Here is a 25,509-nt window from a genome sequence, read left to right on the forward strand (position 1 = left end):
GCCTTTGGACTGTTAGAAGTATGATGCACATATGACATATGTCATGGGGTGAAGTGTCACATTTAGAACTACTTACTTTTTTGTGGCAGTCTGTCTGTGCATAATTTATTGTTGCATGTACATCATTGTCAGAACAACATTTGAAGTTTCAAGCTCACATGTAGCATGTGCAACAGGCAACACACAGGATTAGGATCTGAATAATGTGTATCTATAGGCAAAACCTATCCTGTAGTTTTGGTAAAAGAGGGGAAGTTATGCAGTTTATGTTATGCAGGTAACCCCATCCATTGTCCCTACCAAAATACTTCTCATCATCCCGTTTTCTGGAGGTGACTCAAAAAATGTTGTTTTGATGACCAGTAGAATGGTAAATCTTCCCAATGGACCCAGACAGAAAAACAAATTATTCAACTACATCCAAAGTTTCGGGAAAAACTATTGGTTTTAATATGTATATTAACTATTAGTGTTAAGATGTCAATGCCACATATCCTAAAAATAGAAACTTTCAGAGGTGTGATTTATGATCTTATGCACAGATTAATAAAATAAAAGAACTGTTATTTATTCATATCATGCACAATGCACCTACAATCTATAGTCTGTGGCTAATGAAGCTGCTTGGAGTTTTACTATCTCTAATTATAGGTAATTAAACTATATTACAGACAGAGCATCTAATGCATATTGTTTATTATGTCAATCTTTTTTTTGTGTTCAACAAACTCATCCTATCAGTCAATTCCTGCTGCTAAAATAACAGTACTGCCATTGCTACAGAGATTTTATCTGTCATCCCTTTAATTACAGACATGTAAACTATACTGTGGGACTAATTAAAACCAGGTATCATGGAGATCTAGTCAATTATGACCTGTGTATAATGTGCATGTGTCAGAAACTAGAGGGATAATTTAGCATCATGGTTATTAGTTGTGCTGTGATGGTGGACAAATTATTTTATTTTACAGAGCTGTGTGTTGTTTTTTTAAACCATTAGAATACTCTTACTACCATGCCTCCTAGACCCATTACAGCAAACAATGGTTGCCTGCTAGATTTCTTGTTCTGCGTTTATGAAGATGAAGTATTAGCTTATCAATTTCCAGAATTCTAATTGGGTGCCCAATTTAAGGGCATGAAAAGGTCAATTGCATTGACCTCACAACTAATTCTGCACTTGAGCAACCTTCTGTACTGTAGAAAGACCTCATTGCAGGATCTCTCAGCTAGCCTCATTAGTTGCCTTTAAAGTGTGGTCAGAATGCCAAGCCTGAGCAAAGGGTTTTGCTTGACTTTGGTCTGGATTGTCTGTGATGTCTATTTCCAAACAATTAGAAGCAAAGAACACAATTGCAAGCTGGGGATTATTTTACGCTATTAGGGTTTATTTTACGTCCATGACGAGCACATTCTATTTCTCAGATAGCTGTTCTTTGTATACTGCATGATTAGCAATCAGCTTCTCATTTTGTAAATAGGTGCTATGGCGATAGACCTACATAGTCGCTAGAATTTTTTGGCCCTAGGGGACCATTTGTGGCAAAATCTAGCAGTATAGTGGTCCCACGATACACTGTAATTTAGTCAAATCACTAAACATCCCTATATAAGCAGCTAAAAACAAGTATACATATTCTTCTACGTTTTATTATTATTATTATTATTATTATTAATAATATTAATAAACAGTAATTATATGGCCCCAACATATTATACAGCGCTTTACATTAAATTGGGGTTGCAAATGACAGACAGATACAGACAGTAACACAGGAAGAGAGGACCCTGCTCAGAGAAGCTTACAATCTAAGAGGAGGGGGAATTAGCATGCATTAAATATAAGTTTTATATAAATTTAACTTGAAAACTGGTAATCTATGGATTGGTATACAAGTATTTGAGTCCCCCTTAGATATTTATATACTATATGCATCTTGCAAGCACAGACAATGCAATTATCCCTCGGGTACAACTAGAATAGCCTAAGCTTAGCCATGGTGTCTTGTATCCAAAAGTTTCAGAGGCAGAGAGATGTGTTTTCTCAGTGGAAGGAATGCTGTCACTTGGTTAATCTTTAACTGGATATGTGTTAGCACCCTGGAGCCTGCTAAGTACCTCTGTTTTCTTTATGGGCAGCTCACGGTGCCACAGGGTCTGTGATGTGTGCATAGGGGGGGTCCATGTATCAGGAGTGACACATGGTAGAACAAACTGCTTACAAGTGGCGCGCTGCATATTGATCAGCGAGCATCCCTCATACAAAGAGGCTGTTGCTTTTCTATTTCTGGAATACTGACACTTCATCCCATGTACAGACATAATGAGCAGTCACAGACTCCCTTATTGTCAGGTGCTGCCTCCTCCCCAAGCTATTGTCAAAATTATTATATATAATCCAGGCATTGGTCTGCCAATTCTTAATCTGATATTTTTAGCTGATAAAATGTGAAAAGTTTTAGATTGTTATGTAGAATTTGTGGTTATGTCAAAACTTAAGCAGATAATTTGTGTTTCAGGTAGATTGTCTAGATCTGTGCTAAAATAAACTTGCACTGACAGAAGTATTTTTATTCTGAAGTTGCATTAGACCGAACTAATCAGAGCATCAGTGACTACCAGAAATTGCTTGCATCACGGAACAAAACTGTCACATGCATTTTTCTTTTTTTGCATCATTTGTTTTTTCACACTCACTATCTCCCTGAAGCAAGATTCAGTGTATGTTCTCTGTACGATCTCTTTATACCTTTTTTTGTATATCCCATTTTTGTTTATACTATTTCCATCCTCAGGTGGTGCACATGAGGGCCTTCAACATTTGGGACCATATGGCAACATCCCAAATATCGTAGCTGAACTTACAGGGGACAATGTTCCTAAAGACTTCCGGGAAGATAAAGGATATCCAAACCCTCCTAACCCGTGCCCTGTTGGAAAGACTGGTAAGCAACCTCAGATATATGGTGTTAAGAATGAGTTAACAACTAAATATAACTACAGGTTACAAAATGAGATATGGAGAAGATTTCGTTTTAGAATAAAGCATCCTGTCCCTAGATTAAAGTCTCCCTGTTGGTCCATAAAAAGATAGGAAGTGGATGAGTTGAGTGTTGTTTTACAGGTCCTACAGAGTCAGTTTAGGGCATTTATATTTGTTGTTCTTCTTTAAGGGAAAAAATAAACCGGAGACACTAAAAAAGTTATGTGGAAATGGAATCCATTTAGTCAAAAACAAACGCATATACACTGGAAAATATTAACCTTTTTTTGGTCTAGTATCCACCTGTTGTACCTACTAACTGATTGCCTCCTTTTGTGCTCATTAAGTGGCGTCTATCAGTCTATGAGTAAATGAGAGTGTTAGTCATTAGAGACCTGCCTGGCTGTTACTATTTTGTATGCCAAAGTCACAAAGTGAGAATGTTCTTGGTAAATAAGTTACCAAGAACTATTTCTGTGTAAGAGACACTATAATACCATGACTGTGTATTTGAAAAAAAGTGTTGCAATTTTATTTATACCACGTAAATATTCACGTTTTATAATTACTTAAAGTAAACCTGTGTCTACCTAAAACTTCATAAACCAACAGCATCAATATAAAGCATGTGTGTACAGATTCTTAAAAAGGGACTATGAGACATTCGGATTAGATTTAATCAAGAGCCCTGGGTTTCAGCACTCCTGGGTTTTCCTGTGTACATACATACATATAAGGCAGCATTTGTGGAAACCATTTAATATAACTGTACTGGTATGTATTCATATTCCTTTCAAGGTATAAATAAAGCCTAAAATTACATGTTTCACAGCCCTTTTTGTTTAAAAATGAGGGGAAGAGAGTGAATATAGGCTGTAGCTATTAGCTGTATTTTTTTTTAATTTACTTTCCTCATTTGTCTTAATTTTATATTATACCAGGTGAGGGTTGCTTGGCGAACACACCAGACACAGCTCAATTTAGCAAAGAATACCAGCTGCACCAGAACCTATATGACCCAGAACACAACTATCCAGGAGTAAATAAGTGGGTAAGTGTGGTTCATTACAACCCTGTTCATTAGACCTATTGAGAAATTGCTAAACTGACCTTTTGGATGTTTGAAGTTCACCTGTGCTTCTAGTTCCTAGTCTAGAATAATGATGATTATTGTAAGCCTCCCCATACCAACAATGCCTCCACACTCTAGCAATGTCTATTTAAAGGTTTCAAAATTCCAACCACTTTCCCAGATTGTGTCCTAGAATGTTTGATATATGCCTCCACACACTGGCATTGTATAATATAAAGAACTATTATTTTTCAGATCCAAATAACAGACAGACTTGTCAAAAGATAAAATGTATTACCATTTATTTACAAATACAACAATTCAAATTAAATAATATATATCATATTAATATGCTTGCTCTGAAATGCTTCTTAATTATTAACAATAGTTTAAACAATATCTTCAGAACCATGCTCCCTCAGCTTCTGGTCAGTCATGAACAATATTTTTAGTAATAATTGAAGTCATAATCAACCTGTAATAACCAGAAGCCCATTATTTTGGACATGTTTCACAGCTCAAAAACTGCTTTCTCAGTTATAGAAGCAGCTGATCAAGTTCATATTTACTGATATGTTGAGGTATTGAAACACGCAACCCATATATATTGTATAATGATAAAAGGTGTTTGTATTAAAGTCTCTCACATCACTCTTCACATAGTTACTGCATACACATCATGTAAAGGAATGAGTCTATCAGGAGGTCACATGGAGCCCCCCTTGATAGCATGATGTGCTCCCCCGGCATGCAGTGTCCGCACGTAGAGCCAGCTTCAACTGGCATTGGTATCCGAAGTCCTTATCTGCTCCCAGTACCTGGCCTCTAATAGGATGGTTGCTGTTAGCCTCCACACAGCATACATATTAATTTATTTAGAGGTTTCTGACCCCCTGTTTCCCCAATACATGACCTTGTATAGCATGTTTGTCTCCACTCTAGGTAAAACCTTTGTACTGGCCTTATTGACTACTTCCTAGTTTTACTAGGCCTCTCTAGTCTCCAGCATCTTGTTGTGGACTGTTGCCGACCACATAGCTTTTATGGTCCTATTGAGCATATAGCTAAAGTCTTCCGTAAAACGTGAACATTTGCAGCAAAAGATAAAAACACTGCTGTTCACCTCACGTGAAGGCAGCAGATAAACATAATACTTTTAATAAACCACATTATAAACCATAATTATAAAACAAACATTTGCATTCAAATTCAGAATACTTAAAACATTATTCTAAGCAGCCTTTATTTTTATACCCACATCTGGTAGTTGCTGCAAGTCTTCTTTTCTGGATGACTCTAAAACTGTTAAGAATCTCCAGGTTGTGTGCACTGACTGTTCTTGGAAGAGAGGGTTCCTTAGCATGTCATAGAACGAGGCCAAACTCCCACCCAAAAGCTTTTTCAAAAGTCTGCTGAACCTTAACATAAATGTTTAATATACAACTTGAAGAAAGGGAAGTTTCTGACTTTCTAGTATTTCCTATTGTTTTGGTGACTTTAATCTCGACAGTTAATTCAGCAACTTTCACTAGAGTAAAAAAAGATATGGTGAAGGATTTCACTTGTACATTACATACAATTATATATGCATCTGCAATGTATTCAGTTTAATGCATATCAGTAGATAAGGAAATTGTGTATTTGTATCACCATTAAGGTAAATAATATAGTGTAACATGGGAAAGAAGTAACACCACTAAAATTGTATAGATATATTCTATTTTTTTTCTAATAAATTTCATGCTTTGTTCAACTTCCTATGTGTTCTGTGTGGGTATATATATATATATATATATACACATTGTTTTAGTGGGGTATGGTACTCTAATAGTCCGGAATTCAGGGTTCCAGATCCTAGCTTTTGTCTTGGAACATCAGTTGAATATCTTCAATATATTCAAAAACAAGATAAACGGGAGTGTTTGAAAACAATAGGTAATTTTCTGTGTAATGCCTTTCCAAATTTGCTTTTGCATTTTGGCCAGCACCAGTTCATAGGCTTTAGGCCCCCAGTTACTATAGTGGGCCATATGCTGTGTATTATTTTGGGTCACATAGATGTTCAAAAAACAAATCAAAACAATTCTATTTACAATCCTATTGATTATCAATATTTGTATAGAACGCTGATTGAAAATTGATTGTGCACAGTGTTTTTTGAGTATTGGTTAAATATTGTATTAAAATCAAAACCACCTCTTGTGTTACACTTGATTTGAGATATAATGATGTAATTACAATGGGCCTGATTTATTAAAGCTTTCAAAGGCTGGAAAAGATACACTTTCATCATTAAACCTGGGTGATCCAGCAACTCTGAAATTGATTTAGTCCAGGATTGAAAACATTTGCTAACAAATAGCATTCCATTCATCCAATTCATTCCAGGTTTGCTGGATCACCCAGGTTCACTGATGAAAGTGTATCTTCTCCAGCCTTGGGGAGCTTTATTAAATCGGGCCCAATGGTGGAATATTAATTCAGCTCAATTATGGAGAAATGGTGTGCTTGTAGTTTATCACTGATACTTGTAGTTTACCACAAGGATTTATGTAAATAGATTGTAATGATCATTTAAATAGTAATTGAAAAATAAAATTGCATAGTGTATGCCTAGCCAAAAAGCCATTTGGGACTTGAAATGGCCACTAAGGTTTTTAACGTGACTTGATTAATATTTATAATAAAATGTGTTTTCTGGTTAAGCACTGTGCATGCCCGTATTGACCTACATTCATTTAAAGTGTATCTGAATAAGTGTTAAGCCACAAGTAGGTAGTATATATCATTTGTATGGTACACATTTATTAGATATTGTGTGTGTTAAAACTTTTCCCTCCTTTTTTCAATATTTTTTCTGTCATTTCCAGGCACGAGACAATCTGTATTCTTTATTTTATAATGTGCAATGATTGCCCTATCAGGTTTCCTAGGAAAATTATCATTATCAAGGTACCCAAAATTACTTTTGATTAACCTCCCAACCAAGTGTGGCTCGAGGAGAACTATCCATACTAAAAGCGGTAACCCCGAGCCACACTCAGGGTGGAATTGTCAGGGAGTTTCAAGTCCTAACCTGGTCCCCATGTTCCCGTGGCCCCCTCCAGCGATGCCCGGCATCGTCGTCCCCGGCTTGTGAACGTTGGGGACGCCAACGAGCAGAGGAAGCAGATGCCGGCCAAGCAGGGCAGTGCGAGCGTGTGGCAGAAGGGTGGGACCAGACCACCAAAGTATTTTTTGACATTTAAAAAATACTTATTATTTAAAATTACCTGGGGGGTTAAATTTTGATATTTTGCTTTACTTTTTTATGACATTGAAAAACATTTTGATGCTCATCCAAGTCACTTCTAGCTCAAGTGATTGTCATAGCACTGCAATAGAGATCTATTGTTCCTTTTTTCCCAAGGTCTCAACAATTATGATGGGCATAATTGTTGATGGGCATCTGAATGAAATCTCAACATATATGATTGGGCATCTGAATATTTACAATATTCATATATATATTTTTAAAAAATGCCTCATAACCACTATAGCAGTGTTGGTCCACCAATGCAGTGTTCTTGCACAGGAACTGGAAGTGTATAGGAAGCAGAAACACATCGTATGTTTGTTCTTCTTCCTTCTAAATTCTTCAATAATCCATTCAAATCCTTAAAAAAACACTTGCAAACTATTTAACAGGTTCTTCCTATGGCGTTCCTAGTTAGGTTCTATTAAAGCCGTCAATAAATGCAGCCACCATGAAATGCTATAAAGTGCATATTAGCAATGCACTGTATTGCCTGCTAACTGCCTGCAATAAGAGTCTATTTAACCACTCCTATTAATGTCAATATAATAGTGCTTTTCTCATATTAATTATTATTTAAGCAGTAAACTTCTGTAATACTGTCCTTGTGAGCGAGCCCTAAGAAGCAGAACTAACACATCTCTAAAACTGTACTTACTGTAAAGTAAATAAAAATGAATCTAAGCCTAAGTAATAAAAACTGAGATATGAATTCTACATATTAGAACTAAGAAGCAGTAATTCCCCTATATAATCCCAACACAAGGTAAATATATAGTATAACAATTTACTTTACTTTTTACTTCCTTGTGTGGATCTTATTTTTCTATTAGTTTCTATGAAATAATCCTTCAGTCCAGACATGACAGTGAGAATTGCACAGAACTAAATCCCTAAGGAGAAAAATTCTTTTGAACCCCTTCTAATGGTCCTAAATTATTAAAAGTATCCCCAGATTTAGACCAAGATCGAGATCAGACACAACATAAAGGAATGAGATCAGTGTGACTGTCTCCAGATCATTCAGTCCTCTTGGGTATAATGAGAGAAAATTCTATCATCAAAACACTCTGTCAATTAATATCTGTCATCCATTTGCCTGGTAAAATACTGCTATTAAACTATTTAAACATACATAGGCCATATATTGTTTCTATTAGCTATAAAAGACATGAGCTGGTTTCTTGTCTTCTTTTAATCATGGTCATGCAGTATATTTAATAAATCAGAAAGTTCTTGTGGTCTCTAAAAGTTTTAGTGCCAGTTTGCTTAGTGGTAGAAGAAGCTATCCTACTTCTAGATGTCACAAAAATTTTTTACACTATATTTTATTATTCCTAATATATCTATATTAAGAAAGAGTGTATGTCAGTGTCAATAGAAAGAGAAAACTATTTGGGAGGAAAGGTCAAGTGCACACATCATACCTGGAGATGCATGCTCTATGGACCCTGGGCCTCCATACATGGTTGAGAGAATCAAGTGATTCAATTTAAAGTGACTTTGTCACTAATTTAAAACACTAGAGGTCAAAGTACAGAAAAATCAAGTATGTTTATTACTTACTCGCACTCATAATCCTTCCATTAATTATTTTTATTTACTTGCAATGTGCCTAACATAAGAACTCTCCAGAAAAGTTAACTACTCCAGAAGAGTCACCGCCCCAACAATATAAATAATTAGCTTTCTCTACATTGTATGGGGATGGTTGGTGAGCATCTTCACCAAGAAACAACTCGAATGGAATTCATTACAGATGCCTTAATTGTATATTCCCTGTAGAGCTGCTAAGACAAAACATAACTTTTTATACCTGGGAATGCAGCTTTGCGTACTATTGCAGATGCTGTAGCTGTAGGTTAAATAATATACAATTTTTAAAGGGTGCATGCAATATTAAAGTGTTATATCATGCTATGGTTGTTTTTTAGTCTTCCTTTCTACAAAGTATTATAAAACGGTTACAACCTATAGTTTAACCTTTGATTATAAGAAAGCTGCATCTTTTTAAACTTGAAAAATGCATTTACCAAGATTCTGCTTTTTAAGGGCTAATTTTGGTAAAGTCAGCATAGGACAAGCCAGTCAACTTGGATAAGATGGTGGTGGCATAACACAGTTGGCTCAGGGGACAGGAAATATGAATCCCATCCTGTCTAATTATTGTCTAGTACAGTGTTGTGGTCATGCAGATTGTGTAATGTTTAATTATTAGGAATTTAGTTCAGATTTTTGTTATCTTAATCATTGAAATACTTCTTCCTGGTGAAACTGTGTGCTGTTCCTGGAAGCTGACAACCCATGCATAATTGTCTGACAGTAAGCTAGACATTTCTAAATCTTTTGAAATTACAGACACATCTACTGGTGACTCAGTGCTCTTTTCCTTATTGACCTGAATAACTTTCACAGTCTCATGAAAATTGGTTGCAATTATTTCCTTTTATTTAAGATTAGTATTTGTAGTAGTAATAATACAATACACCGGTCAACAAACATTTTTTTGCCAAACAGAAATAAAGTCACTTTAGGTTATGTTTGATGCACAGATTCCAAAAATGGTATTGGTTTTGCTAGATTGGCTCTAGTTTTTGAACTAATGACCTCACAGAAAAGTAATGAAACATGAAAACTAAGCACAATTAAACTAGATATGCCTACGTTCATAAAATTAAATTTTGAAATACTTAATGCCAATATATTCTATATTTAGTATATTTACAGAACTAATCACAAAGAAGTAATTGAAAAACTCAATCTGTATGATTTCCTTTTATGCTGATGATCAGGACAATCACGTTGAAGGCTCCAGCAGTAGTCTGCCATCATGTTGCTATTCCATCTGCCCTGATACCTTTCCTCCATCATCTTTATATCTTGATGGTACCTCTCCCCTTGTTCCTCACTGAAATCACCAAGGTTTTCTGGAAATTTTTGCAAATGGCCATGAAGATAGTGTACCTTTATGCTCATAGTAGCACCCAAATTTAAGAGCAAAAGTTTAAGAGCAAGTTTTGTACCAGTTCTTCATAATTTTGTGCTTTATGGTTACCTAAGAAGTTCTTGACAACAATGACATAGCTGTGCCAGGCAGAAGCTTCAGTGTCAGTCATGTAACTTGTGAAATTCAAATCATTTATCAGTTTCCAAATCTGGGGTCCATCAAAGATTCTTGCTTTTAATTTTTCAGTACTCAATCCAGGGAAAAATCTACAAATGTATTTGAAGCAATCACCGGCCTTCAGAGTTCTAACAATTTGCTTCATTAATCCCTACTTTATGTGTAGTGGAGGGAGAATGATTTTTTTCTTTGTCAACCATTGGCTCGTTAATGAAATCAACACGTGTGGACCATTGGTGTTTATATTAGCAAAGCTTTTGTAAGACCATTTGAATATTTTCATATTCTTCTTTAAGTTTTGTTAAGTGACTACTTGGAATCGATGCATAGCAGTTGCTATTATGTAGTAAAACAGATTTCAAACTTCAAAAAAGAACTGTCTATAAAAAGCCACCAATCTTCTGCTCGGTATTGTGGTACTCCCATATGGGCTAGTAGTCCAGGGATGTTACAACAGTACACAAAGTCTCCATCTTCTTTGAAACATAGTTAACATAGTGGGTTAGGTTGAAAAAAGACATAAGCCCATCAAGTTCAACCACTAAGGAAATCCCAGATATAAAACCCTATGGACATAGTTGGTCCAGAGGAAGGCAAAAACACTTCTGGTACAATTTGCTTTACCAGGGCAATCGGATGTTCCTTTGATCAACAGTCACTGTTATTTTTACTTTAAAGCCTTAATACCCAGTTATATTCTGTGTTTCTGGAAAACCATCCAGCTTTTTCTTAAAGCAATCTATAGTAGTTGCTGAAACTACTTCCTGAGGGAGCCGATTCCACATTTTCATAGACCTTACAGTGAAGAATCCCTTCCTTATCTGGAGCTTAAACTTCTTTTCCTCCAGACGCAAAGAGTGCCCTCTTGTTCTTTGTAATGATCTCAAAATAAATAATGGGGAAGAGAGTTCTCTATATGGACCATTTATATATTTATACATGGTGATCATATCCCCCCTTAAACGTCTCTTCTCAAGGGAGAATAGATTCAGTTCAGCTAATCTCTCCTCATAGCCGAGCTCCTACAATCCTTTTATTAGTTTAGTTACCCTTTCACTGCACTCTTTCCAATTCCACAATGTCCTTTTTGTGAACTGGTGCCCAAAACTGGACTGCATATTCCAGATGTGATCTGACCAATGCTTTGTACAGGGGTAGGATTATGTCTCGAGTATGGTAGGAGTGTCACCTCTCCTGTCCTATAAACCGTTATTTTAGCTTCCGGTCTCGGACAGTTCTTTTCTTTTAGCCTGGATGCTAAAAGTCCAGATGCTTGTTTTGACAGACTTAGGTCACTTATTAAATCATTGAGCTCTTCTTGGGAGAACAGCTGGTTTGATGAAACTCCTCCTTCAAATTCATTTCCACTGCTAACTCCTGAATTACACTCCAAACCCTGTATATCCTCCATGTTGGATACAGGAATATCAGGGAGTGTACTGAACACTGGTATGGGATCATCAGCACCATGCGGCACAGGTCGACTTGCTGATTCCAAATCAAGGTACTCCTACTTGTTTTTCTTGTAACAATTGAAACCTTTTACATTCACAGCACAAAATTAACAATCATTATGATGATTTTTGGGCTCTCGCCATACCATAGGTACACCAAATTTCAAACTTTTCAATTTTCCCTTTTTTCCACTGATGTAGACACTCTACACAAGTTTTGTATACCATATAGGGAACCCAATATTTATCTTGGTCCCTCGGTTTAATACCAAAATATGCAAGATATGCTTGTTTCACAACTTCTGTAATGTTTCTTCTCTGTTTTTGCTGAGAATATTCACCACTAATGAAGCAAAATACTCTAGGGTCATTTAAACATCTTCTTCTTGAAGAACTTAAATTTCTGTAAAAAAAACAAAATGAATGAAAAAAAATAAGGCAACCTAAAGTTTCCTGAAAATAATGCTACATTAAATATATAAAATGCAAAACACCGGTGCAAATAAAGATTGATAATAATATGCTTTTAACATTTGTTGTTGGTAAAATTGTCTATTCTGATTCCTGTATCACTAGAACTAGAGCCAATTTAATGAAACTGATGTCATTTCTGGATTCAGCAGACCTGAAATACACTAAGTATATATTGTAAAAAACCTTGACAAGTGAAAAAAATGTTATTTGTTGAGCTGTAATATCAATGGTTAAATAATATAATTACTCTAGGATTTGTTGTTTTGGTTAGTATTTGCTTTACCACTTCATTTATGATGAGTGGAGAAAACCCATAACTGCAGGGCAGTTCTTGACGTTTTGCTTGACGTCCCCTCCCCCTTTTACATCCACCCATTCTGCTTTCCTGTGCGTTTAAAAAAAATGAATATTGTGTCACTTTTACAAAATACTCAACTGGGCCCAACATTACCACTATGACCTAATAATGAAATCCTGTTGACTGACAAAGTAAACATGGGTTTGTTAGGTTTCCCCCTAGCCAATGAAAAGGCTAGCCTGCCATATTACTTTACAACCCACTATTTATCTTCAGAACCCACAGCACTGATACCAAGGGTCTGTTGTATTATTCTATTTGTTGTAATCTTACATTTAGTTGAAGGAGGTTAAGGGGAATGGCTGGAAAGTGGAGCGTCCAGGCAAAAAAAAAGCAAGTGCTGGTTATGTAAGCCAGAGTCAGAAGCTTCACTACACCTCATAGTTGGGTTTTTCTCCTAGACTAGCACCTTTTATTCACTATTATGAATTATTAAATCAAGAGTTGGGGTTATGACTCTCTTGTTCTGCTGTAATCAGAGTATGGACTGATTGGTAGCTGGAGGGATGGTATGAAATTTTGTTGGATGAGTTTAGTCTTTGCATTATTACTATACTGCTTTCATAACGTTACAATTTATGCCGCTTTTAATCTTTATACAGAATAAGAAGTTACTGTTGGAGAAGATTAAAGGAACATCCCAGAGAAAGAAAAGGGTAACACTACTTACTTACTTTTTGTAATTGAGCAAAATGTGTATAATTTTAGTTTCATAGCCATGTTTTCAATTCATTCAAACTAAAAGCTTTAACTAAAAGTACATGTACATACAAACATTTTATTGTAAAGACTAGGAAAGGACCCTGCAGAACCACTATAATGGTTTTATTGCCATCTGTTACCATTGTTCCTGGGATTTCTGCAAACTTCCTGTTCATTCTTTGGGAATCATTTGAGGAAAATTAACTTTGTAAACTAACATGGAGTATTAACACGGTGTTAACGGATCACCTATGCATTTTTAATATTGTTAGCTGGACAAGAACACGACACAGTAAAATCTCTGCTATCCTTTGTGTATTATGCAGTCACAATATATGCTAACCTTACTAGGGAAGAAAAACAAAGCAAATGACAGATGTATCTGTTTGTTAGCACTTAGTGAATATTCTAATTCGCTAAGTACCTTAGGAATTCAACAATGACATAACAGAGTTATTATTGAATACTCTCAAAAACCAACATCTTCTGGTTTAGGCTTACAAGCCTCTCAGTTTTTTACTGAATGTATCCCAGTTTGTATCCTTTAATCCTGGAGTTCACATCACAACTATGTTACTTCAAGGGATTGTCCAAAGAGTTTTCTCCTACTTTAACACTAATTACGATAGCGATTAATAAAATGTCCTAATATTTCATGAATTTACTGGATAAGCACTGGTATGCTAGCACTGATAAAAATCTAATTATTTACCAGGAATTTTCTACCATACAAGGATCTTTCAAACTCTTCTGAACCAGCTTTAATTTAAAAAACAGTCAGACATATCAAGTTTACTTTTCACTAAAATATTATGTATTTGTATGTATAAGTTTGTTTATTTGCTCTGATTCCTTTAGTTAGCTAAAATTACTAGACAATTATCTGTATTCATGGGTAGCTTAGAGTTGACCTAGCATCTACATGTATTCATTATATATTTAAAACCACATTTTTCAAGCAGATCAGTAGAACACGTCTATATTCTAGATATTATGGTTACCATTATATTGAAAAACAGTAAGGTTGTATAGTAAAATTTACCTGTAATAAAATATAGTGACATATACATACATAAATATAAATATTCATCATACCACTTTTAACGTATTACGTTAACTAGATAGGTTATTAAAATCTATTAGTGATAACCAAAAATGGGGAAAAAAAGGTTTCTTGTATTACTTACATATGAGTGATGGAAATCAAATATAAGAATAATATAGGTGATGATAAGAACAATGGGTGAGGATTTGATGAAGTCTCAGCTATGGTAATTGCTGTGTACAAATAAACACTACAAATACACTGTGCCTTTCAATTTCTGAAAAGGATATGTAGTAGTAAATATATTTCTTTTTAGAAATTGGAAGGCACAGTCTTGTCTTCATGTAATGTGAACACAGACTGACGGATGAATCTTTAACCATACAAGAGGGATGTTATACCTCTTTTGTATACATAACATCAACCTTATAAACATATACTGCAGCAATTTTCTTCTTTGGTATGTACCATTATGATCCCTAGTGTATATCCTTTAAATAATACATGTTACATACATAGTAATACATAAGACTTTGTCTAATGTATTTCATTTGTACACAGCAGTTACCACAGCTGATACTTCATCAAATCTTCACCCATTGTTCTTATCATCACTTACTTATATTACTCCTATATTTGATTTCCATAAGTAATACATGAAACCTTTTTCCCATTTTTGGTTATCACTAATAGACTTTTAATAATCTAGTTACAGTAATACATTATAAGTGGTATGATGCATATTTATATTTATGTATGTATATGTCACTATATTTTATTACAGTTACATTTTACTATTACTGTTTTTCAATATAATGGTAACCACAATATCTAGAATATAGACTTGTTCTAGTGATCTGCTTCAAAAATGTGGTTTTAAAGATATAATGAATAATTTAGACTGAATACATGTAGATGCATTGCAATGTGATTTTGACATATTACTGTATGTGTATGTACAGACCATAAAATTCTTTACCCTGAGGTATCCCTGAGGAAACCTATTTGTGGCAAAACGCGTTGCAGCGTGTACAACAAATACGGTCATTTTGAACTTATATATAAGTAGAGCACCTATGTTTAGCACCAATGTATAGCATGAGATACCAGAGTTCTGTGAAGTGTTCACAGAACTAGGGTAAAACAAGAATACTTGTTTATTGTAATTATGTATTGATCGAATGTGTAAAAATACATAATTATGACTTTACACAAACACAGGAGCCTCAAACCTCTTTCTTTACTGTCTCTAAGTAATTTTGCCAATATGTTGAGAGGTGGCTCCACACTATATACCTAGAAGTGAGGAGAGAAATACCCCCTATCTTCCATAGATTTATACTTAATTTACCCCATAATCTGCATTAGTGTGTGTAATGTGACCATCCTTCCAAGATTTCTGGCGAATGCAAATTAGATGCAAATCTTGGAAGAAGACACGCTACAGTTAATTCCGCTCTGCATTCCCCAGAATCTTAGTGGAAGGAATGTGATACCCCCCTTGCCTGCACACTGCTGGTGGAAGACAAATAAATATAACTTTTTTGCTTTTGAAGATTTTTTCAAGCTACTACTATCAGGTGATTTTTTTTTTGAAGAGATGGCCAGGACAGTAAATACAAATCTGCAAAGTCCGTTTTATAAAACATCAGGAAGAATTGCCTGAGAAAATTCAACTGTGATCTTTGACTGGTAGATGTCTGGCTATAAGGATGCATACAAAATGTTTAGTATACTGGAAAACCTCTGTGCACTACAATTATATTATATTCAAAACCTTGTTAATGTCACAGATCTGCTGCATTTTATTGGTTTGTATATAACCTCCTTATCTGAGATGGAAACTTATTTGAGGATTCTTGGATATTTGTTATCTTTAATATTTTGATACAATATTATCATGTGTCTAACATTTACATATTAAACTGTGTTTTCCATTTTCCCTCTCACCACCCACTGTTCCTACTTCCAGATGGTGAATCCATACCTGCAGGGACAGAGACTGGACAATGTTGTAGCCAAGAAGTCTGTTCCACATTTCTCTGGTGAAGAAGAGGAATAAGCAGAACCAAATGAGTGAGCCGCCTTTGCTGTGATCCAGCGTGGCGTCCTATCTACTGCTCCAGAGCCCCACTGACTGGCAGCATGTTTATTATTTATAGACCTGTGAATGGGAAACAGCTGGATTTATAACATTATGTTGTCATAGATAATAAAAAATATAGACTTCTGCTTTCTGTTAAATTAGGGGAACGGTATCTTTACTTGTGCTTTTTTTCTTTTTTTTCTGTGCATCCTTAAGAGGAAGTTTAACCAATTGGTTACTGCCAAACACTGTCAGTGTTAAGACGTAGAGAAAATCAGTTCTCCTTTCCTTAAGTGAACCTGTGCCTGCCTGTAGAGATGGCTCACTACTATAGAGTCAGAATTGTATATTAAAAAATGTAGGTGCAATAAAGTCTTTACTCTTCATATGTGACTCTTTGTAATGTCCTTTAAAATCTGAGTAATCTCAAGTGTTTGTGAACAGACGTTGTTCATGATTGTTGATTTAGTCCAAGTGGAACGGAACTTAAGTGAACTGTAGATTTGCTATGTTGGAGGGAACATTTAGAAATTCTCACTTTTCTCTTTGCTGGAGCCTGGGACATGAGAAGTAAAGCCCTGTCTCTACTAAGATGGCCATTTCCACACTAACACATCCCTCACTACTGATATTCTGCAAAAAAATATCCAAAAGAAAAACTGGGAGTTTAAAGGTATAATAAAAATGTTCAATTAAGCATGAAAACCATATATTCTTACAAACCATCTTCTTAACTGTACAAATTTAAAAACTTTGTGCGATTCATACAACACCATTTAAACATTGTATTACAAAATATTTCCACCTCAAATGTTGTTTGAGGGCAGATAAGGCCTGCATTTGCATAGGATGGGGCATGCTTCAGATTCATATTGACATACTGTACTTTGGGACCACCAACAGACCACTTATATGCCAAGTGCTGCATTGTGGGAAGAATTCTACTTATCTCAGCTACCAGACATAAGGGTATTTCAGGGTTACTCATGGTATTCATGTAAACTAAATTTCTTTTGTAAGAATGATAAAGAAGAGTTTAAATTAGGATTAGGTAAAAAAGTAACTACAGCCACAGCTACCCTATGGCCCCAGAGCTAGGAAATGGACCAGTAGTTTCTGCTGCATGTAGAGACATCAGAGATACCCTGGAATCACCAATGCCCGGCAAAATAACAGTATGTTTCTCTATCTAACTTCGCAGGTCATTAAACAAGCCTTTTTTTCATTTATTTGGGGTTGTGTCCATTCCCCAGGACTCTCCAATGCAGCTTTTACGCATTTCAGTGTTTCTCTTTTCAGAGTATTGACTTAGTGTCAATACCGCACCTTTCTCAGATGGGAAAGCGGGACATCTATTAGCACTGAATATCTGGGCAAAATACATACCCATGGTGTACAGCCAATCATGTGGTCATTCAAGTGATCTTTACACCATAGTTACAAAAAGGACGTTTGAAGAAAAGAAGAGACAAAGAGATTTGGTTCTAAAGACAGAGACAGTGCATCTAAATGAGGGATAAATAGGAACTGAGTTCATGACAATCTCACCAGATCAGAAGATAGCAGACTCAATAGGACAATCTCCCTGTTTGCCAAGCTTTCCAGGCTGATAAAAGTTTGCTATGGTGTTTGAATATAACTACTTTAAAAGTAAGAAATCCCACTGTCTTCTTTAGCTTACATTCCAATAGGACCTTGCAACACAAGCCACTCTTTAGGTTACAATAGGTTTCCCAGTGAATCTGTTTTAACTACCAACTGATTTAACTTCCTGTGAACCTTGAGTGAAGTTTTTATTCAAACTAGAAATGTAGAGCGAAGTCTAGTAGCACATTCTATTCTCCACATTGAGGGCTATGTTGAATGGCTTTGTAAATTCTCCTATGGTTCCTCCCTGACATCTTCTGATATCTCTTGCCCAAGCATTCAAAGACAATTAATCAATAAGATGGATAGCTGGATGGACTTTTCCAGTTGACTGATTAAAATGTTCCTATTTATAAGCCAGGTAGATATTTTACCTCTAACTCCTCATAATGTTGGTTCAATAATAATGTTCAGATCGCAACTACTGAAAAAAGGACACCAAGAGGGGGAGGGTTGATTTTCTAAACTAGGTGAACCTAGATGGTGCCAAGCTTGGTAATTGTAAAATTAACAAATAGAAATAGGGCAAGAGGAGAAAGAAAAGAGAGGCTTCTTTTAGGCACATTCGTTTAGGCAGATTAAAACATTAAACTTTTATTATCAATTTGCACTACATATAGTGTAAATGTAAAGAAATACAAAACAACATAAAAAAAAACAAAAAAAGACATATGAAGCTTGTAAAATAAACACGTTCTAGTAGTACATGTCAATCATTACATGGAATCGGTGATGGTGAACAACATACGTATATTTTGCAAAGTCAAAACGAGAAGTCTCAAACCCAACGCGTTTCGTCTAGATTGGCTTCCTCAGGAGACAACGAGACTTGAATTATAGTACTGCGTGTATATATTATATTCTTCTGGGAAACCATGTTTCAGCCTATTGATATACCATATATGATCCTCAATTGTAATTTACACTATATATATATATATATAGGTATATTCCCCACTGGAATTAACTCCTAGATGTCTGATTATAAATTGATTTGTATGCTATTTTTTCTCCCCTGAATGGAATACTTTAATTATTTGAGACAACATTTTAATATTATTTATCGCAGTACTATAATTCAAGTCTCATTGTCCCCTGAGGAAGCCAATCTAGGCAAAACCGTCGGGTTTTAGACTTCTCGTTTTGACTTTGCAATGTTCACGTATGTTACTCACCATCACTGATCCCCTGTAACAATTGACATGTACTATTGGAACTTGTTATTACAAGCTTCATATGTCTCTTTCTGTTTATTATGTTATTTTTTATTTCCATACATCTATATTTAGTGCAATTGATAATAAAAGTTTAATGTTTTTATCTGCTTAAACGAATAAGCCTAAAATAAGTCTCTCCTTTCTTTTTCTTCTTCCCCTATTCCTCTTTGTTATTTTTAATGTTTGTGTCTACACAATTCTCTATTATAAGAAACATTGTTTAGTGAACAGCCAGCTACTGCTGTTAGTGGCTTGTGTACAAGTATATTAGTTCTCATCAGAACTGCTTTTTTTTTTTTTTTTTTTTTGCATATTACTAAAAGGAATTCGAAAGGCAGCTTGATGCAGTTTTATGGAAGGTCAGATGGAGATTAGAAAAAAAAAGCACCAGTGAAAGAACCCAGAAGAACCTCAAATTCAATCTAAATTCACTAGATAGAATGCTGCTTTTTATCTACAAAAGTCCTAACAAATATGCAGTTCAGTATCTGACTTTCTTAGTAATTATGTCTGGCTCCACTGCTCCATTCAAGGTTGATGTTACACATGAGATCTCTCCTGATTGCTTTAGTGGATACAGCCCCCCTGCCCCCTGTTAAACATTCACCTGCTTACATGTGTTGCCCTCTTTCTTGTGCCTTGCAGACAGTGTTTTCTGCAGTGATTCCTTGCTGATCCAACTGGGGAGAAAGCAACACATACACACCGGGTGGGTCTCAACATTCACCCTAAATGACAGCTCAAAAAAAAGAAAAGCACTAAATTTTGTTTGTGGGTCACCTGTATCAGCTGTGAAATACTGGGCAAAAGTAGTGGTACAAATTCAGACTTCTTCGCAATCAAGAAATAATGCAGCCTCTTGTAAAAATAGTGGAAAGATTTTTGTTTGTTTTGGCTACTGTCCTCGTAAACTTAATAGTTATACAGCCACTTAAATTGGAACTGACCCTCTAAAGATGGTAAAATACTAGTCATGAATATTGTCTGAATCTCCATGCAGCTGATCTTTGCCCCATATCTGGCTTAGGATATGTTCAGAATTTTACTGCAGCATTTCCTTCCCCTGAGCAGTAACAGACGGTAACGGCTTGCATTTTTTCCAGTATTTGCATGCAGCTGCAAAAGAGTGGTGCAATTAGTTTTTTTCATAGATTTAGATATAAATATTTAAGTATTCGCAAGTGGCTACAAACCAAGCCTTTGGAGGTGGCATTACCAGTCTTCTATATATAGCATCCAAAAGATGTGCAGCAATGTCTACCACCTGTCAAATAAAAGCTAATAAATGGATCCAAATTTTGATCCAATATTAACAGTTTTTTGCAATCAGTTTTAAGCATTAAAACCACTTCCAAAAACTGCTAGTCTGAACTTATCACAGCGTCTCTGTCTTGGTAGTAGCAGTATACCTCCCAACTTTTGTAGGCTACACACCTTTGCCATAAATCTGCCAAGGACTGCCTAAACTGATGCATTTTATTTAACTACATTTTTGCTTTATATTAGCTCTTTAAAATAATAAATACATAATTTGGAGGCTGGATGAAAGGTTTACTGCAAAAAAAAAAAAAGAGTTGGGAAGTCTCCAGCAAGAACCCCAATGAGAAGCACAATAGTGATATCACCAAATCCCATCTCAAATCTCCCGAGATTAGCAATCAGAAGCATCAATGCCTTAGAACTCACACAGCAGATATAAGGCTAAGAGGTACAAAAAGACTCACTATTTTTGGGTACTGCTTAGGTACAATTACTATTCCTTTTACTTTTTAACTCGGTTCTGCTTTTTGTTATTTACATGTATTTTTATTAAACAGTTATATAACATTAACACCCAAAAGGGAGTAAAAATAAGACAATACAATAACAATATCAATGGGGGGAGATGGTATCACATTCCTATGAGATAGTCCAAAAAGAAAAAGAAAAAACAGTGATTGTTAATGAAGTTTATAGATTTGTATCTTGACTCTGTAGAGATGGTCCCGGCGCTTCATGGATTAGAGAATTGTTTATCAGACAGGGGATGCAATATGGAATAGTCATATCCAATATACATGACATACAAGAGTTACTTCAATTCTTTTTCATACAATCTATAAATGTCTGACCTCATGGCTCTTTTATGGGGAACCTCATACTCTACCAATCTTTATAACAAAAAAATGCATATGTAAGCCTGTATATACTTATATTATTATTAATATTAATATAACAAATATATATATATATATATATATATATATATATAATATAGTGTGATACTTCACAATTGGGTAAAACATAACCTTTTTGGGTAAACATAACTTTTTCCGCGCTGGGGCACCGCCATCTTTTTTGGTCTTCTTCCTCCTTCTTCGTACATCACCCGATCTTGCACTGTGCAGGCGCGAGATCAGGTGACATAGATGGGGAAACAAAGAGTGCATTTATTTTCCCCATTGAGATTGGGCATGCGCAAAAGGAGCATCCAGAAGCCTCCCAGAATACATATGTCATACATCCCAGGAGGCTTCGGGCTGCTCCTTTTGCGCTGCCATTCAGTCTTGATTGCCAGGGCAATCAAAAAAGAAAGTAGAAGGGCTGTACTCTTTTTTTCTTTAAAACGGGGTTTAAACCCCCTCCCCCAAAAAAGTAGATAATTTTTACATAAATAAATCACATAAAAAGGCACAAGGAGCCGGGACTTCTGCAGTCTGAGTGGTCCAGGAAAAGGAGGACATGGATTATACACTCCCATTTCCCTGTACAATACCAAGCCTCAAGGAATGTTGAGGGACAGGGCTTCTTACCCACAGTAAGTCCCCTGAAAAAGGATGTGGGATTTTGATGGGGGTGTTTATTGTCCTGAGTCCTTAGTAAAGGTGTTTTCAGATATCTGCCCCTCACCCAGGTAATGAGTACAGAGGTACACTAGCCCACGTACCCATTTCCATGTAAAAATGTGATTTATTAAAATTTAAAAAAAGCATAAACTTATATACTTATCATTTTTAAATAGATCATTTATGTCCCCAGACTTAAATCCACCATCAATCACACAATTCAGTAATGTAAAGACATTTATGACAAAGTAAAGACAATTATGACAACCCACTAACCAACAATGTTGTAATGCTGCAATCATATGGCTAAATGACAGATTCTCTACAGAAGTGCAACAGGAAAGTAAAAACATGAGCTTTACCCATAATCTTATAATGTATATAATTTAAATATAAAGTGGATTAAATAATACTTTTTAAAACACATCTTATAAATCCTATTTTAGTGTAGGTCTACCAGAGGGCATATGGTGATGGATTTGGTACAATTTTAAGATAAATTAAATTAAACTAAATAATAATTTAGGGCATATCAAATATACACACACGTGTTATTATCATTATTTCCAAATGTTTTTATCAACTGTTTTATAAAGGACATATTATGTTTAGCTTTAAAGTTCTAACATTCACATGAATTCCACAAAATGAAAAGTAAACTGTAGTCAGGAATTTTCTAAAACAATTATTTGCATTCTATAGTTAATTTTGTGTTCTGAAATTAGCGGGCAAACTTAATGCAAAAATAAACATGAAATACAATTGGGATTACCTAGATATGATGTCATCAAAAAGTTTAATGAGCCTGGTTGTAATTATAATCCTATTTCTAATTAGGTACTCTAGTAAATATTTATAACTTGGCTATTTCTCAATTATTAAATGAAGCTTGTACCATAACAGTGTAAAAAGAGGTAATTAGTTTTATTTGAATGGGTTTAATTTCAAACATTACAGAAAAAGTACAGACACTTTTCACAGCACTTTATAGTATAATAAAATGATCTCATCAGTTCCATTAAGAATCTTGCCACCTACCACAGTCATAAATGTGCACAGCTCAACTCTAGGCTTGGAGCATCCACCAGCTATTTCTATTAGTGGACTATTAAAGTGGATCACTCAGTAACTTACAAGTTGGCATAAATATTCTCCTGGCATGTTGAAATATACAACAATGGTATATATTTTCAAGAAAAAATATACTCATAATAAAATGCTGGTATCGAGCTCCAGTCTAACGGTTTTGTCTAGACTGAGATAATGTCATCAGTCTGCTGCAGGTAGATGTAAGCTTTTCTTCAGTCCCCTGTCTGCTTTTTTAAATTATTCATTGTAACAAATCACAAGTGAAAGGTTGAAGCACATATTATTCTGTGTTAGATATATATGAACACAACCAAGCATGGTAGAAGTACCAGAATTTTTGTAATGTACCGGTAAATGTTACATCATCTACTTCACATAAAAAATAGAGTATACTAAAAGCTTGGTTCATTTTAAAATGTCTGAATGATTTTGGGTTTACGTCATATTCCAGATTATTTACTATCAATTAATAAGAAATATGAGAATTGGTGCACACCACCAAGATGCATTCATTCATAACAAGAAGATACTCCAATGTCAGTGCTGTATCGCCATAATGAATTATGTCCTGAGCTCTGCACTGATCCTGTGAGTTCCCTGTGCTCACTGAAGAGTGTTTTAGAATTCCCCTGTGCTGCTCCCTAATTCAGCCAGAGCAGAGAGGATGTAGTAACTGATCATGTTTAGTTTATTTATGATGTTAACTGCTCTGCCCTGACCCAGTGATGGCTGAGAAGATGATGCCCATGTGTTAAACACATGTTTTTCCCAAACCTGCAGTAGAGATGCAGGGAGTACAGCACTCTCAGGGGGAGGTAATAGGTGGATGTTGCAGCATGAATCGGTTATGAAACTTCCCGTCTTACAGTTCATATTCTAGCACAGAATAAAGAATTAATAAAATGTGTCATTCCTGGACCCCCCTGATGGCCTATACTGAAGACATGTTAACAACCTATAGGTCTTTATAGGGGTGGCAATAGATTGATGTTTTTCCTGGAAACTCCTACATCCAGAATAAAAAGGTGAATGGACCTAAATAGCACACTATAATTTTCTCAAATTAGTTTAAATGTATATCTGGGCTTTCCCATTACTCATTATAAATATATATTGCAAAGTTTTTAATAAGCTTTAAAATAAACTGTGATTTTGTTTCTATATTTTCATTCTAATACATCAAAAATTAAATACCCCCTCTAAAATACATACCTAAAGCATGCAGTAACAATCACATCACCTGTGACTTCAATCATTTTTCACCTGCAAAGATAGAAGCAACACGAATCTTCAGAATCTGACACTTCCTGGGGTGTCAGATTTCTGTGACGTTCTGCTGGCTTTTGTGGCTCTATTCACCAGCTCCTTTATCTCCAGTGTGCCCATCCTAAATGATGTGACAACTGGTGGACCTCCATACCATGTGGAAAGGAGATGCAGACATCCAACACGCATAAACATCCAATATAGTAAATCTCACTAATCCTCTGATTTTTAGAACATTAGTCTGAGTCTACAGAATGCACGGTACAACATAATAAAGACATATGGAACTTTTCAGTAGATGAGTTTTGCAAACTGTTCCATATTCTGTTTTAACCTTAGCACTCCTGTATTTGATCTTGTATAGCAGGGGTGTCAAACTCAGGCCCAGAGGGCCAAATTTGGCCTGCAACGTCCTTTTTTTTTTTTGGGCCCCTAATTGAATCCTAAATATGAATTGCAGCTGTCCCGCCTTTGCATTGAAATAGCGCCGCTACTACAATTCCCAGCATCACTCATGTCTATAGACCAGCGGGGTCTCTGCCTATGCATGGTCCTGCATTGGACTGTTTTAAAGATGCAAGTAATGCCAGGAATTGTACTAGTGGCACTATTTTAATGAAGAGGGAGTTCTAGCGGTGGGCCACTAATAGGATTTTGCTCCGCATTGTCCACGTCTGGCATTTCAAGCACTCCCCCTCAGCTACACTTGGGAGGTGCCAGGAGACTTTTGGAGTTAAAGGGGCTTTTTAGTGACCCATGGCCTTGTGTCATATAGCGGTGTCCCAGGCTGTGCGTAGCCTGCTGTCATCCAAGTGATGCCAGTTGTGAAAAACTTCCTCAAATTTTTCAATAAATTTCAAGGTTGGCCC

The 25,509-nt window shown here is 35.6% G+C and overlaps 1 protein-coding gene across 1 annotated transcript in view; it reads left to right on the top strand.

Moving 5' to 3' along the window:
* SCG5 (secretogranin V) overlaps positions 1–16,982 on the top strand; it is a 27,984-nt gene extending 11,002 nt beyond the window's left edge. The window contains exons 3-6 of the mRNA XM_072428947.1: positions 2,799–2,948; positions 3,928–4,037; positions 13,366–13,419; positions 16,483–16,982. Of these exons, the coding sequence (XP_072285048.1) occupies positions 2,799–2,948; positions 3,928–4,037; positions 13,366–13,419; positions 16,483–16,572 (404 nt within the window). The 3' untranslated portion in view covers positions 16,573–16,982. The remainder of the gene's footprint in view (positions 1–2,798; positions 2,949–3,927; positions 4,038–13,365; positions 13,420–16,482) is intronic.
* The last annotated feature ends 8,527 nt before the right edge of the window (positions 16,983–25,509 follow it).

The sequence above is a fragment of the Pyxicephalus adspersus genome, chromosome 12 (genome assembly GCF_032062135.1).
Source record: "Pyxicephalus adspersus chromosome 12, UCB_Pads_2.0, whole genome shotgun sequence".
Classification (NCBI taxonomy): Eukaryota; Metazoa; Chordata; class Amphibia; order Anura; family Pyxicephalidae; genus Pyxicephalus; species Pyxicephalus adspersus.